Genomic DNA, 15,397 nt, shown 5'->3' with positions numbered 1-15,397 from the left:
GTATCGATCTTACGATATATCAAAATATCGATATGATAACGATATTGATATTATCCATATCGAAAGTTCGATATATTAAATTCGATATTTCGAAACTTTCGATACGATAACAATATGAAATTCTTTCATATCGATATTTTCGATACGAAACACGATACAACGTTTTCGATATGATATATCGTATCGACCCACCCCTAAATTCACACACTTGGGGGAAATTTTAGGGGGATTCTCATTTCATCGGAAGTTTGTGGTGCAACACCGTCTCTAAGGAGGCGAAGAAACAATTGTCTTTTATTTTTCTGTCTACTTTTGGTACTCGCTGAGTCCTCGTTGTTCGAGGCTCGGCCTTGTGTTGTTGCTATCGTTGGATACTTCGTATTTTGCTATGGATATCACTGCTTTTGTTTCGTTTATCTTATCGTGTTGTTTTGGGTTTGATTTGCTGATTATTGTTGGTTGATCTGAGTTTGGAGTTGTTTTGTAAGAAATCTGTTGTTGATCGGTTGAATCTACGTAGACTTGTGAGGATCGGAGACGGAAATGATGTTTGGTTGTTGTGGATGGATTGGATCCGGAGTGGATTAAGCGTCCCGTGGTTGGATCTGCTTGTCTCGTTTCATTTAGTTGTTTAAGTTCTGTATTCTCGTTTTGCCTCGTCTAGTAGTTGTAGATCTGCTTTAGTTTTAACTGTTTTTAATTTTATTGGTTTAATTTCGTTTACTTTGCTTCGATCTACGTTCTTTATTTGTTTTAACTGGTTGTTTCGTGATAAATATTGGAGAAGATGATGTCACTGTTAGTTAGTCCTTTAGTTAGTTATTTTGCAGCTTTTCAATCGTACTCTACCTTTTCAGAAAATGGTCCCCACGTCTAGTTTCTTTCCCAAGTCTAGGTTAATTTAGGGAACTGTTCGTTCGATCTAGCAAATTGTCTCGCTCTATTTCTGTTAATATGCATGCTTTTATGTCTCTGCCTAGATCTAGCTGTTAGAGTAGAATATTTCAATTAACAAGTCTAGGAATTAAAGCTCAACCCCAAAAATTGCGTGGCAGCAGCTAAAAAATAGTTTCCGAGTCTTTGAACATGTTTACTTACACATTCATCTCTGTGGATTCGATCCCTACTTCCATGTACTAGTTTTCTTAGCTAAAGCGGGTTGAGGGTTTTGAAGGGGGAGTTAAGGTAGTGATTGTGTGTCCAACCACAGGTAGCTCAAGGTTCTCTGAGTTTCTAGACCCAGTGTCTAGCGGATTTCCTGGACCGAGGGTTTTCTTCATTAATTTTAGAACACTCTTTCGCTAACCATTATTAGCTTCTAAACTACTCTTCAGTACCTCACGATGAAGCCGGCCGGCTCCAGGCACATGCCGACATGCGCCAAGTTGATGCTCATATTCAACTCTAAAAGGATATAATTGAAGAGTTGTGGGCACGGAAGACTGCACGGCGATAGTTTTTTATTATGTAATTTTTTTTGAATGAATGTACTTTTTTTTAAATGAAATTAATGAATTTTTCTGTATATGTCTCGTAAATTTAATTCCATAATTTATCGTAAATATAATTCCGTAAATGTAGTTGTTTTTGAATTATTTTTATTGCGGCTAGCCTGTGGCTGGCCTTAGGCTAGCCTATTTGATTAAAATGATGATGTGGCAAGTGAATTTTTAGTGCTGATGACGTGACAGGGAGAGAGAGTGGCTGGCCTATGGCTGACCTATTGCCATTGTGGATGCTATTATAGGGATGATAATTTCATAAACATGAACACAAAAATGTATCTCATGCAAAGTTTTATTTTTATGGTAATATGAAAGCATTAACTTATTTAATCATATTTATACAAGGAGTGGGAATTCAAGGAACTTTATCCAAAATTTAATTTAAATGTTCGGTACTAAAATCAAGGAAAGGGAAAACCATAAAATTTTTGCTTTAGTATCTCATTGGTGCGATGCACGACCTATTATATTTTCTTCAAAAATATACGTATATAATATGAAATCATTTGAATGACTTTCAAGGCGTATTAAATCAGTTGTTTAGTGTTGGTGTGTAGATACTTGATTTATGGTAGTCAATACTTTGCTTGATTCTTGGGAGATATTGAGTCTCACAACATAACTTTAGTCATGAAGAAACTTCATCGTAGAAAAACTCATGACACATAGTCGCAGACCAAGGTCTTGGTTACATAGCAGAGTGGGAGATATATGGTATGGTGCGAAATGAAACGTTCACATTCCCATTAGGTTAATTAAATTGAAGTTCACCAACACGCCCCTTTTTTGTCTGCCTTTAAATATTTTGACTACTGAACACCATAATATTTACTTCCTGTTACGACTATAGTACGATAAAGTTAGTTTTTGTTATGAATCGATCGAAATTGCGATGAACAAATCGAAAGCACAAACAAAACCAAGAGACAACGATATACGTGGTTCGATCAATGTGATCTACATCCACGGGAAAAGCACTCAATCTTTATTACTCATTCACACACAAGAATTACAGAAGAGAGATTCAAAAGTTCAGGAAGATACACACAAGAAATCACTTAGCTCAATCGCGAGAGCTCACCTCAAATTACAATGATTTCCTCACACAGAAAATGTATCGCTCCTTCTGATGCTGATAACCGCCAAGATCAGCTTATATATGAGAGTTGTGGCCGTTTCTCTGGTGTAACAGAACGAGCTGAAGCATCCAGCTTTCAACCCCCATTCTCAACCGTTGACCAACCCTTATTTTGAACTCCTTTTTTCCCAATTTTGCATATTAGTCCCTCAGCTTTATTATTTGTGAAATAATGGCCCATACTCCAGCAGTTTTCATTATTCGTAAATTAGCTAAGAGTATATTACACCTACCAATCATGTCTTTTCCTTGATTTAGGATCGTATCGCGTGTATCATGATCTCAATTAAAATTCCTAATAATATTAAATTAAGAGTACCAGCTAATTAAGATCAATCCAAATTTGATGGGCTAACTTATAGCTAATTAAGATCAATCTTAATTTGATGGGCTATATTATATATCTGGATAGTTAAGTCCTTTTTAGCATGGTGGAATGAAATGTGATATCTACTTCTATTGTATTTACTCCCTCCGTTTTTTAAAAATAACAACTCTTTTCTCATATTAGTTCGTTCTTTAAAAATAGTAATTTTCAAAATTTCTATTTTAGGAAATCTTTACACCCCTATACATCAATTTATTTACCATTCATACCACTACAATTAACAACTTAAAATGGACCTCATGATCCACTAACATTAATTCCATTACTTTTTTCTCTCCTTCTCTCTTACTTTACCAATTTTTCTCCGTCTCTCTTACGTTGTCAAATTGTACATTAAAATGAGTATTTTTTTGGTACAATGGAATGATCGGGAATGGAATAAATGTATAAAAGAAATGCAAACGAAGGGAATGGAATAAATTGTGTCGTTTCAAACCTCCCTATTTTTAAAAAAGGAGGGAGTATTTTAAATTAGTATTATTTTTATTGCATTTAATTCTTATCTTCATTTCATTCCACTCTTATTTCATTCAATCATACCAAAAAAGGTCTTACATAGTTGAAGACTTGAGGTGTTGATTGGCTTAGCTGCTTGGCTAGGTTTCAGCCGGTAGTATTGCGTCACGAAGCTATAAGAGCATCTCCAAAAAAAGAGACAAATAGGAAAAGTATATTTATCGCTTACCTTTTTTTAAAAAGTAAATATGCATTCTTAAAAATTAGTGAATTTCAAGTGAAAAATACAAAATGAAAAATATAAAAAAAAATTATCATATTTATATTTTATGTGGAGAAAAGATAATTAATATACCTCTTCAAAATTTGATGAAGATATAATACCTTCAAAAATTCCCTTCCCATTGTTAAATGAGTGTTTATATATTAAAAAATCAATATGATAGCTAGCTAGTTATTCTCTTTACCTTATTGTTAGTATTTCTTTTCTTGGAGTCTTACAGAAAAGAGAGCATACACAGAAATTGTTTAATAAAGAATGAAATAGTAAAAATGTCATAATTCATAAACAAAAGTTAGCAAAATGAAATTTCCCACTTACCAATTCCAATGTTCTAAATACCATCGCCTTTCATGAGATTAGAAAAATCCCTATCTTGTTTCATTTCCACATGTATATCAATCAGACTCATATATCTCTGGTACTTTTAGTTACATGATTAACACATGTATACGTATACAATGATCAAACAAAACTACTATCTATGTAGAGAAATATATACTATATATAGATTTTGGACTTCAATATCATGGTTTGTTTGTAATATTACATGATTATTCAACGACTCCCTTTTTCAAAAATACTCAAGTGGCTGGGAATAAAATTTCCTACATATATGATGGTCATTATAGAAAGTTACACGCATGCAAAAGATATATACAAACAAATTAGGATAAATTAAATTGCAAAATGCTTTGGTTGGTAAACAATCTCCCTTGGCCTCATCTTTAAAAGTAGTTGACGAATGTTTTATCAGTTGAGAAAATATTTATTAGCTAGAAAGCATGGATGTTTAACACTTAAAAGATTCATCAAGATTTATTAGACTAATATATAATATTATGAAGTCATGAGATAAATTAATTTTTTCATGCATGTTATAATAACATTCTCATTTAGTCACTTTCTCCTTAAAGAAAAAGGGTTTTCTTGTGATGATGATGGTTTTGAACATGCAAACACATCAACCTTTAGAAGCATAAAAAGGAAGAACTATCCATCAATAAAGCATATGGAAAGAAAAGATGGTCTAATATGTGTCTTTAATTGTGAAACAATGATGCCTTTTTTATTTTTAAATTTCAAATCTCTAAATTATGACAATGTACCCTTTTAAGTTTTAAACCCCTTTGTAATCAATAAGAATTAGGAAAGTTGAGATGAATTTTCTTGCTTTCTTTTTCTTAATAGAATAACAACCAAGGAAACATCCATGTATTGGATGGAGAACAAATTGACTAAACCATAATTTAAAAATTAACAATACTAATTAATCAATTCCAAATTCATATTTTAACAAAGTGGGGATCAAATATGAAGAAAACATATCTCAAGAGTCAAAAAAGCAGAAACCCACCAGAGAAGATATACATTCACAAAGCACTAACCAGAGATTTAAATAAAGATTAGTACAAAAAAGTTCAAAATTTATATTATTATCCAAGTGATATGAGTGCAGTCAAAACAAACAATCCACAGCATTTCCCCTTTTTTCCTCCCATCATCCATAAAGTTAGCCAACTCAAAAAAAGAAAAAAGAAAGCCAGCATACAAACAACTCAAAAACATTCTTTCCTTGCATCAAAGACAGCTGCAGACAAACTAGGTGAATTTTCTCCATCACTTTGCCTTTTGGTAATAACAATAACCCCTTTTCTTTCCATCTTCAGAAACATCCATGGATAGTGCTCAGTGGACTCAGGTGCGAAGAGTTTTTCAACTTTTCCTTCATTTCTTTTCATTTTTTTACTCTTTTTTCTCAGCTTAATTAGAACAAGCTAGCTAGGGTTCATGTATATAGACTGATTAATTTTTCTTGGTTTAATTTTGTGAGCTTACCTCTTTTTCCTGAGATTAGGTTTCCAAGATCTTTCTTGAATTCATCCAAAAATATGGTGCACGTGTAGTAACTGAATTTTGTTGAAGGATCAGGATTTCTCTCTGCATCCTAGTTTTCTACCTAGCTAGCTAGGACTAGCTATAGTCTTATTTTTGTAGAATTTTTCAGCAATCCCAAACACATCTGCAAAACCCCCTTTTCACCAAATCTCTGACCTTTTTTGTGAATCTAAGGAATATGGAGTTGCAAGATCCATGGCAGAAGCAGCTCCAAATGCATGTAGCAAGCCAGCAACGGAGAGAAAAGTGAGGCCACAGAAAGACCAAGCCATAAACTGCCCAAGATGCCACTCCACCAACACCAAATTCTGCTACTACAACAACTACAGCCTCACCCAGCCAAGATACTTCTGCAAGACATGCCGCCGCTACTGGACCGAGGGCGGAACCCTAAGGAACGTTCCGGTGGGCGGTGGCTCGAGAAAGAACAAGAGATCCTCTTCATCCTCCTCCTCCTCCTCCTCTTCACACAAGCTCCCTGATCTGAACCCTCCAAGCATTTCCCCATTCTCATCTCAAAACCCTAAAATCCATGATGATCTCAATCTAGGGTTCCAAGCTGATTACAGCCACTTTCTAGACCTCCCCAAGATTGAAGGCAGTAGAGACATGTCCACCACTACCACCACCACCAACACCAACACTTCCTCTTCCACCACAACTCCTCATCCTCCTCCTCCTCTCTCAGCCCTAAATTTCTTCACCAATGGCGTCATTGCAGCTAGAGGCTTGAACTCCCTCTTCCCCATGGCCACAGACGAACAGAACAACGCCATCTTCGCATCCGGTTTCCCCTTCCAGGAATGCAAGCCTCAGCCCCTCTCATTCGGCGTTGGTAACGTGCCTCAAGAGAGCGTTAACGGGAGCCTGATGTTCACGTTGGGTGCGACCAGACGAAACTCCAGCGATCAGGATCAGAATCAAGATAAGGGGCACGAGAATTCGAATGGATTCTGGAATGGAATGTTAGGTGGAGGTTCAGCTTGGTGAAGAAAAATAACAAGAAATTAATAGGCTGCTTTCATCACTTCTTTTTTCTCTTTTTTAAATCCATATTTATTTCTTGTTTTGTGTCTATCTTTTTCCTTTCTCTTGTGTCATGGTTGCTTAGCTGTTTGGGAGTTGTTCAGAGCTAACATACATATGTATTTCTTTTTTATTAATTTCACTTTTAAGTAGTAATTGAAGCTAACTTGGTAGCTTCCATTGCCTAAAGTGAACTTCTACTACTTTTCCTTATCTTACCAAAATTAAAGTTGTTGCTTATTGTGCAACTAGATTTATGCACATTTTATGTCTATGTAGTAGTATAGTATTGTGTGATATTATTCTCGTCTAATTAAATGCTTGAGAATTAGCTTCTGTATGAATGTGATCTCTTTTAGTGACAGGTTTCGTGAAGTTTTGTGTACATTAAATCGTCTTAATTAAAGGATTAAATGATTCGAAAAGAGGAGATGATAAAGCGCACCAAATTTTTATCATGAACTTTTGCTTTTAATTTTACATTCGAATTACTTATTATCTGCATAAATTAAAAGTACCTATATGTATATGATTTTCCACCGTAAAGCTTAAAAGCTGCAGGGCGATGATATTAGCAACGGGAGGTATTGCTTTTGGGGATTGTTCCCCATTTCTGATGGCATTGTTGTGTTAAAGTGCATCCGAATAATTACCTATCTTTAATTAAAATAAGTTTCCCAGCCGTCAGAGCTCATGATACATGAAGTGTGCAATTTTATTATAGACACCTCTAATTATAGCATTAAAAATTAGGAGTCTAAAGTATTTTTAGCATAAATGATAAAAGTAAAATGAAAAAAATTGGAACCATTTTTATTTTTTGTAAAAGTTTAAAATGAGATATTTATTCGAGAATAAAATTCTAGTATCTCCAAATAAGAGAACACGTTTTTTATTCTATCAAGGTCTAACGAAAAGTTGATACTACTAGTATTTAATTACCCTCATCACACCACACCCCACCCAAAACATATTATGGGAAAAAAGAAGCCTCGATCCCTAGATAGAAGTCTTTAAGGTGCATGTTTTTAATAATAATGGTCACATCTTGAGTGAGATTCTTCCAGCTAAGAAAGCACTTCAAATAAGAGTAATCACTGACATAATAAAAAACACAACACTTGCAATGCCCTGTGATTTTGAATTATTGACAGCCAACATACATTTTCAACTCCAAATGGAGGGCATTCTAATTTTCTATAGAATTTAAAACTGTTAAAATAAAGGGTTTTATCCATAAACCTTGATAGTCATTTGAAAACAGACCTCAAAAGCAAATTTGAATTTACCTGCCTCAACCAAAAATCTCACCTAATCAATTGTTTGGCTGATTAATTACATATACGGTCATCAGTCGTGAATATCAATCATAGCAAATGTGTAACGTTCAGACCACAAACAAAAAGTCCGACACAAAAACTATACACTAATTTGGAGCTAGTATTCAAGGGTCCCTCTAAACATTGCCTTAAGTCAGACATCTAGGACTTTCATTAGTTAACTGTGTCACAAGAAAAGTAAACCAAATTCAAAAAGTGTGTCTACAGAAGAAAGAAAAGTATAACTGTATATGTTTACTAATGAAGTCCTAGATTCCAAGTTATGGAGATCCAAGACTTCAAAAAAAAAGTGAGCATAAATGGTGCAAGTATTGAAGTAGTTCAATTCTTGATATAGTACATGTTTTTCAGCCAATAAGGGCAGTCGAAGATACTAATATCGATTATAAGCCTGAGCAAGATACTGATAGCATAACTGATCTTCCAAGTATACAAAATTTCTAGTGTGAATAAACAGCTTGTTTACAATATACTGGTTCTCAGTTTTCAGAGTGCCCGTAAAAACAGTAGTGAAATATATGCTACATAGACCAAAACGTATTTATCGGTTCCAGATGCAGATTCTATACACCAAAGATGCATAACCTTCTTTACAGATATTGTGAGGATAAAGTATTCTCCAACTACTAAGTTAAGATGAACTGTTGGAAGAAGAGGCAGTTCACAGATCCCCATTGATTCCGAAGATTCGGACCTTGTGCATATTAGGGAACTTAGCAATAACCAACACAAGTACTGCCAATGTGTTGAAGAGCAGCATTGGGTACTGGTAATCCGTTGTGTGAGAGGCTATCAAGTAGCTGTCAACAGCGCAAGTGAAAAAGGCAGCTTGATTAATATGCAGCGAGAAATAATACCAAATTTCTCACACATTCTCAATGAGAAAGTACAGGAGGGGAAGATAACATTGTTTCTAATTGACCAAGTCCCATTATTTCAATAGGGTCTTCCAATAGAGAAAGAAGCATGGTCAGAAAAGTGCCCTGTCATTATGTTGTTTGTTTAAAAATTCAAGAGTTATTCAGGAATTCATTTGATGCCCACTTTTCACAGGTCTGGTAAACAAGAAAAGTATTTATCCGGAGATAAAAACATTAGCACATTGAATTTTGATTTTTTAATTACAGTACATGTGTCTAACTATAAAATTTTATCAATATCAGGGTGAAGCCACCAAACATTGTGATACAATAATACTCAGCAATCTTCGTTCTGATATACTACTACTATCTTAAAAGATATAGATATCCAGCATTATTCCCAGAGAAAAACAACAAAATTAAAGGAGGTGAGAGCTTACAGAACCACTGGAACAACTGTGAGGAATTTTCTATTGCGAGTGAGCTGCTTTCCATTGTCAATTTGCTCCCACCATGTCAAGCCATTATAGATTCCCTGATCATCACCAAAAGGGGTCCCTTTTTTCCAGTGGAAGAAGTGGTAAGTTACCTACATATAGAACCAGAATTGTTGTGTCAGAGAGAATCTCCTATTGATCTTCAGTTAGCACAAAAAGTTCAGTTCTAGGCACATCAGAAGCCTATCGATTGTCATCTAAAAACCAACTAAACATCATCTGAAGAACTTAGAACTACATGGTGATCGCACTACAGACACACAAACACACTCCTATTGATTCTTAAAGCTATCAGACTGCATGCAACAAGAGCCCTGTTCAGTAAAGAGAAACCATAGAAGTCTCTAGACAAGCATTTTGAATATTTGATACTAGAGTCCCTTCCCCCAAGTGTTAAAGGTCAAAAAATATGTTCCCTGCCTACTAGGCACTATGGAAAAGGATTATGTCTACTATCCGTACAAGGGTACAAAAACACCACAAATATCAAACCCCGGAAGTGAAACACAGAAAGGAGGAAGTGACCACGTCAACAGAATTATGAAAAAAAAAAGATCAGATGTAATAACCACTACCATATTAGAAGGAATCTCCACAAACACTTGTACACACCAGTTTCCAACTCAAGCATCATGTGAGAAACTAGCATAATCAACAGCTACAGGATTACTGAGTCACCTAGTCAGAGCCTAACTTTTACTAATAGACCCAAGCCCAGTAAAAAAAACTTGTCAGCAGTTGAGAGATCAAAAAGCAGCCCATTTCATAGTCATATATTCTCAAGTGAGCCATACAAATCAGAGACCATGTAGAGTTAGAAAATTTACAGAACAAAGTATAAAGATTAATCTTAGAATAATCACATAAACATCGAGCTACAAATGAACCAAACAACTCACATCTTGGCTAGGGTTAATAGCCAAAAGCATTTCTGAGCTGCACCTCTAACATATCCTCAATTGCTAGTTCTCCAACCTAAAATCGAGCCCACTCAACAAGTACAAACTTGACAAATCATCCAACTTTAATCATCTCGGGACCGAATTAAATTGTTAACTGTTAAAACAAATAAAATACTAACTCAAATCAAAATTCGAGCATCATGTTTGCCGCACAGAATAATCAGAGCTACAATTCGGGCGCAGGTAGAGAAGCTAAGCCACAACCAAAACTATATAAACCCCAGGGCACAAAACACCCAAATTAAATACGCACAAAAAACAAATTAAATTAGAAAATACACAAGGCGATAACATACGAGGAAATGGCAGACATTGACGATCGTCCATGCCATGCCGGGGGTGCAATTGGTGACGGAGAGAACGACAAGCCATGAGAAGAAGAGAATCAATATGTAGGTAGTCCATACGCCAGGATAGGTGAACCACTCTGTGTTCCGGTTCAGATCCGCCGGCGGCGCCATCTGCACGTAGAGTTTAGCCATCATCGCCGATCGCGATTGGATCCGAATTCGACGGAGATCCGACCCGAATAATCGATGAACGGCGTTGTAGAAGGTGGCGGGGCGACTTCGGAGTGGTCGATGATGGGAGTAGGCGTGTGGCGTGTTTGTTTTGCTTTTACCGATCGTGTGTCTCTACTTCAAGATAAAGCCTTTTTCTTATTAAACAAAAATATTTATAAAAAATTTGAGTAATTAATTGATTGATATAATCAGCGCCGTCAATCTTTTTCTACTACAATTACTATATGTAATTTTCGTTGGGAGAGTAAATCCAATTAAATACGCTAGGAGTGGGGAAACGGATCCCGGTTCTCGGTTAACCGAAAAAAATAAGGTTAAAGTTCAGTTCTGGTTAGTGAGTTTTGGATTTAGGCGGTTCTCGGTTAACCGAGAACCGAAAGGTTATAACCGAAGAACCGTAATAGTTGATTGAATTTTAATTTTTCACCATATTCATTTTAATCAATCATCCATCAAACTAAATAAAAATTGTAAAAGACATTAACTAAGAAGAACAGTGGCTGACTTGCTGCTCTTTCTAAGAAAGAGCCGTTGTTATCTCCTCCTCTTCCTTCTTCTTTGTTGCTGCTGTTCCGACGCGGCTGCTACGCCGACCGCCACTGCTCTCTCCTCCTCGTCACTCTTCTTTGTCGTTGATATCCAATGCGGCTGCTGCACCTACCGCCATTGCTCTCTTCTCCTTGCCACTGTTCTCGGTAGTTGTTGTTCCGACGCAGTTGCTGCACCGACCGCCGCTGCTTCTTTGACCGCCGTTTCTCTCTCCTCCTAGCCCCTCTTCTCTACTGCTGCTGTTCCGATGCTCCTACGTACTGCGCCGACTGCCGCTTTTGCTGCTTCGCTTCTCCGGTCGCAATTGATTTCAGTTCCTTCGGTGGAACCGAAAAACCTGTAGGTCCGAACCGATCGGTTCCTTAAGGAACCGAACCGACTAAGGGTTCGGTTTCGGTTCTAGATAGAAAAAATGGGAGTCGGTTAACCGATAAATCGGTTCGGTCAGAACCGAACCGACCGAATCCCCAGGCCTAAAATACGCCCTAAGAGCATCTCTAATGGGGACGGATATCCCATAGCCTTCTCAACGGACTTCACAAAAACACCTTCAGTCACGTCATAAGGATCTCTTACAATACTGCCACGTCATAAGGACTTCCCACTGCACAGTGGCGGATGTCCCTCGCCCTTCCCGCGCGGACTTCCCGCAATAAAAAAAATTCACAATTTCACCAAATTAAACAATTTACGGAATTAAACAATGTACGAAATTAAAATTTCGACACGAATACAGAATTAAACAAAGTGCAAAATAATTTCATTAGATTAAAAAAAGCGATAACAAAAAAAAATAACTTAATCAAATTACACTCATAAACATATCAACGACGACCCCGACGCAACCATAGCTCTTCAATTAAATCGTTCTGGAGTTGAATATGGGCTTGTCGTTGGCGCATGTCGGCAAACGCACGCACCCGGTCGGCCCCTTCATGGGGTACCCCCATACGTCCACTGGGGGTGGCCACACCGTGGCTTGGACCGGTACCATCATCATAGTCACTAGCCCAATCAATCAGTGCCGAACCTTCATCTTCGACAATCATGTTGTGCATGATAATGCATGCATACATGATATCAGCGATGCCTTCCAAATGCCACAACCAGGATGGACCCTTCAGTATCGCCCATCGACTCTAGAGCACACCAAATGTCCGCTCCACATCCTTGTGCGCTGCCTCCTGACGACTCGCAAAATATTTCTTCCTATCTTCTGTTGCGCATCTGATCGTCTTCACGAAGACGGGCCACATAGGATAAATCTCATCCGCCAAATAGTAGCCCATGTTGTGTTGGTTGCCGTTGGCGACGAAACTGACAGCCGAACCAACACCAAGTTCTTGGTCGTTGAAAAGGGGGGACGACTGTAGGACATTGATGTTGTTGTTCGAATCGGCTACTCCAAAATATGCATGCCAAATCCACAGCCGGTAGTCAGCTACCGCTTTAAGGACAATCGTGGGATGCTTGCTCTTGAAACCGGTTGTGTACAACCCTTTCCAGGCGGAGGGACAGTTCTTCCATTCCAAATGCATACAGTCTATGCTACCCAACATTCCCGGAAACCCATGCTGACTCTTGTGCATAGTTATCAGTTCCTGGCAGTCTTGGGGGGTAGGCTTCCGAAGATAGGTATCCCCGAATATCTCCCTAACACCTTGAGAAAAAAACTCCAGACATTCGCGGGCAGTCGACTCGTCGATGTGGAGGTACTCGTCGAACATGTCGGCCGCATCTCCGTATGCCAGCTGTCTGATTGCGGCAGTGCACTTCTGAATGGGCGTGTGACCGGGTTTACCTACCGCATCCTCTCTCATCCTGAAATATTCGTATCGACGCTCTAAAGCGCCAACGATACGAAGAAACAATGGACGGCTCATGTAAAAACGTCGGCGGAATAAGTTGTCCCCAAACCGCGGCTCTGGAGCAAAGTAGTCCGCGTACAATCGATGGTGTGCAGTGATGCGGTCCCGAGGTACTATAGCTCGACGACGGATGGGTCTAGGTACCGCCAGCTGTTGCTGCTGCTGCATGGCCGTTTGTAACACCCGATTTATCTCCCTAGACGTAACGGCCCGCAGCTCATCCATAACGATTTGGCAACAGTCACCAGCACCGCAACCACCCGTACCACTACCACTTCCACTGCCACTTCCACTACCACTTGCCATAATAATAAAAGAAACGTACAGAGAGAGAAACTTGTTAACACGAGTGGTGCGAATGAAATGAAGTTCAACGAGCCGTATATATAGAGTTTGTAAAAAATAAAATAAAAATCGAAACGGGACGTCCGCGCCGGAAGTCTGTCGGGATGATACAATGGCGGACGTCCACCCGCCGACGTCCCGGGAACGCCGCGGATCTGCGGTGTCCGCTGCGTTCGTCCGCGTCCGTCCCTGCATCTCGTAATGGGGGACGTCCGCGACGTACGTCGGGCACGCCGGTCAGACGCCCGCCTGGACGTCCGGCGTTGGAGATGCTCTAATCTAGGGAAGACTTTGGAAGGAAATTAATTGTGTTGATAAATTAGACATGCTTAGTAAGAGTGCATTACGGTTATTCGAAATGTATGTAGGATAACAGGGACATGATCATTTGCTAACTAATTACTAATCCTAAATCAAGACTAAATTATAACCGTTCATTCTTCTAATCCAATGGCTTGATTTAGCCTAGATTTTATTTATTTTTTTCCTTTTATTAGTTTAAATAATATGAAATGGGTATTTTAGTCCATCCAAATTATTAGGCATGCCAATACTCCAAATCACGCTTAGATCTCTTTCTCCCTAAAATCTCTTTTCTCTTCTTTTCTTCGTATCATCAAATTCGGTCTTCAAATCTCGAAGATTTTCTTTCCAAATTCATATTTTATGAATCACGCTGTTATAAATTAGAGGAATTGATTCTCTCTGTTCAATATTTGCCGATCTCATTAGCCTATCAGGATTTTCTTCTTTTCAAAGATATTTTGCTCGTCAATTTCCGCCGATCTCATCAGCCTATCGCGTTTGTCTTCTTTTCGAAGCTATTTTGCTTGTCTTTGTTCAATAATGGCAGGTATATGTTAATAATTGTGTTGTTATGTTTTAATTTTGAATCATTCGATATGCATTTTCTCAATTTTTGTATTTGAAGTTTCTGTTTTGATTCGCGCTGTTGTTTCATATATTCGTTAGTAATTTTAATAAATTTTTTATTCTAATGTTCATGTTCTGATACATGTTTGTGTTGGAGAAAAAGAAGAGGTTTGATGAATTGTATGGTGTTGTGAGGTGATAACGCTAATTTCATGCATTGGTTATGGGATTAAATTCAGCAGTTTCCTGGGTCTAACACAGCTCTTAAGTCAGGTGTGTAGAAGAAACAGTCAGATCCAGAAAGGAAAGGAGGAAATCACCTAGTGAAGGAATCTGGCGGGAAGAGCAGAAGAAGGAAAAAATTTACCAGATGGAGGAGATTTCTAGACGGAGGGCAAAAAAGAATATTCAAGAGAAGATTCTAGAAGACCAACTCCACGCCTATAAATAAGAGCACGTAACACATCTGATGGGAGATCTCTCATTTTTGCTCTTAGCTCACTTTTCACACTTCTACACACACACACTTAGGGGTTACCAAATTCAAGGGGTCGGGTTCGTAGTTTGATCATCGTTGTGTACCACCGTCTCTACATGAGGCGAAGAAACAATTTACAGCTTTCAGTTTTAATTTCTACTTTGGAATTCCCCGAGTCTTCGTTGTTCGAAGCTCGGCTTTGTTTTATTGAATCGTTCTTGAATTCGTAATCGTTTAGCTATGGAAGTTTATGTTGCGTTTTCGTATTATGTTTGCGTTGATTGTTGCTTTACCTTGGATGCTTTTCGCACTTGATCTGTGTTGTTTGAGTTGAATTGTGCTTGAATTGTAGTTGATCGGTTGAATTTGGTTGGATTGCAGTGATCGGAGATGGGAAGTATTGTGGTTT

General features: G+C 38.0%; 3 protein-coding genes across 3 annotated transcripts; 1 reads left to right on the top strand and 2 right to left on the bottom strand.

The window, feature by feature from the left end:
* Positions 1 to 5,258: 5,258 nt before the first annotated feature.
* On the top strand, positions 5,259 to 6,955 carry LOC125203893 (dof zinc finger protein DOF2.5-like). Its single transcript, XM_048102406.1, has 3 exons — positions 5,259 to 5,373; positions 5,438 to 5,469; positions 5,841 to 6,955. The coding sequence occupies exons 2-3, from the start codon at positions 5,446 to 5,448 to the stop codon at positions 6,654 to 6,656; spliced, it is 840 nt and encodes a 279-aa protein (XP_047958363.1). The 5' UTR covers positions 5,259 to 5,373; positions 5,438 to 5,445; the 3' UTR covers positions 6,657 to 6,955.
* Positions 6,956 to 8,436: 1,481 nt separating this feature from the next.
* On the bottom strand, positions 8,437 to 10,993 carry LOC125203190 (ORM1-like protein 2). Its single transcript, XM_048101497.1, has 3 exons — positions 10,648 to 10,993; positions 9,333 to 9,481; positions 8,437 to 8,832 (listed from the first exon to the last, which is right to left on the bottom strand). The coding sequence occupies exons 1-3, from the start codon at positions 10,834 to 10,836 to the stop codon at positions 8,694 to 8,696; spliced, it is 477 nt and encodes a 158-aa protein (XP_047957454.1). The 5' UTR covers positions 10,837 to 10,993; the 3' UTR covers positions 8,437 to 8,693.
* A 1,570-nt stretch (positions 10,994 to 12,563) lies between these two features.
* On the bottom strand, positions 12,564 to 13,598 carry LOC125206257. Its single transcript, XM_048105537.1, has one exon. It carries the CDS (start codon positions 13,596 to 13,598, stop codon positions 12,564 to 12,566), a length of 1,035 nt encoding a protein of 344 aa, XP_047961494.1.
* Positions 13,599 to 15,397: the final 1,799 nt, after the last annotated feature.

This window comes from Salvia hispanica, chromosome 2 (assembly GCF_023119035.1).
Source record: "Salvia hispanica cultivar TCC Black 2014 chromosome 2, UniMelb_Shisp_WGS_1.0, whole genome shotgun sequence".
Classification (NCBI taxonomy): Eukaryota; Viridiplantae; Streptophyta; class Magnoliopsida; order Lamiales; family Lamiaceae; genus Salvia; species Salvia hispanica.
This window is presented reverse-complemented; position numbering and strand designations above follow the sequence as displayed.

What these genes read in the sequence shown, in the direction of transcription:
- LOC125203190 (XM_048101497.1), bottom strand. Translation starts at nt 10,836, where the DNA reads ATGATGGCTAAACTCTACGTGCAGATGGCGCCGCCGGCGGATCTGAAC. An exon ending in TCAATGTCTGCCATTTCCTC is followed by an intron (nt 9,482 to 10,647) that starts GTATGTTATCGC and finishes TTCTATATGTAG; the next exon opens with GTAACTTACCACTTCTTCCA. An exon ending in ACAGTTGTTCCAGTGGTTCT is followed by an intron (nt 8,833 to 9,332) that starts GTAAGCTCTCAC and finishes CGCTGTTGACAG; the next exon opens with CTACTTGATAGCCTCTCACA.
- LOC125203893 (XM_048102406.1), top strand. Translation starts at nt 5,446, where the DNA reads ATGGATAGTGCTCAGTGGACTCAG. An exon ending in ATAGTGCTCAGTGGACTCAG is followed by an intron (nt 5,470 to 5,840) that starts GTGCGAAGAGTT and finishes TGTGAATCTAAG; the next exon opens with GAATATGGAGTTGCAAGATC.
- LOC125206257 (XM_048105537.1), bottom strand. Translation starts at nt 13,598, where the DNA reads ATGGCAAGTGGTAGTGGAAGTGGCAGTGGAAGTGGTAGTGGTACGGGT.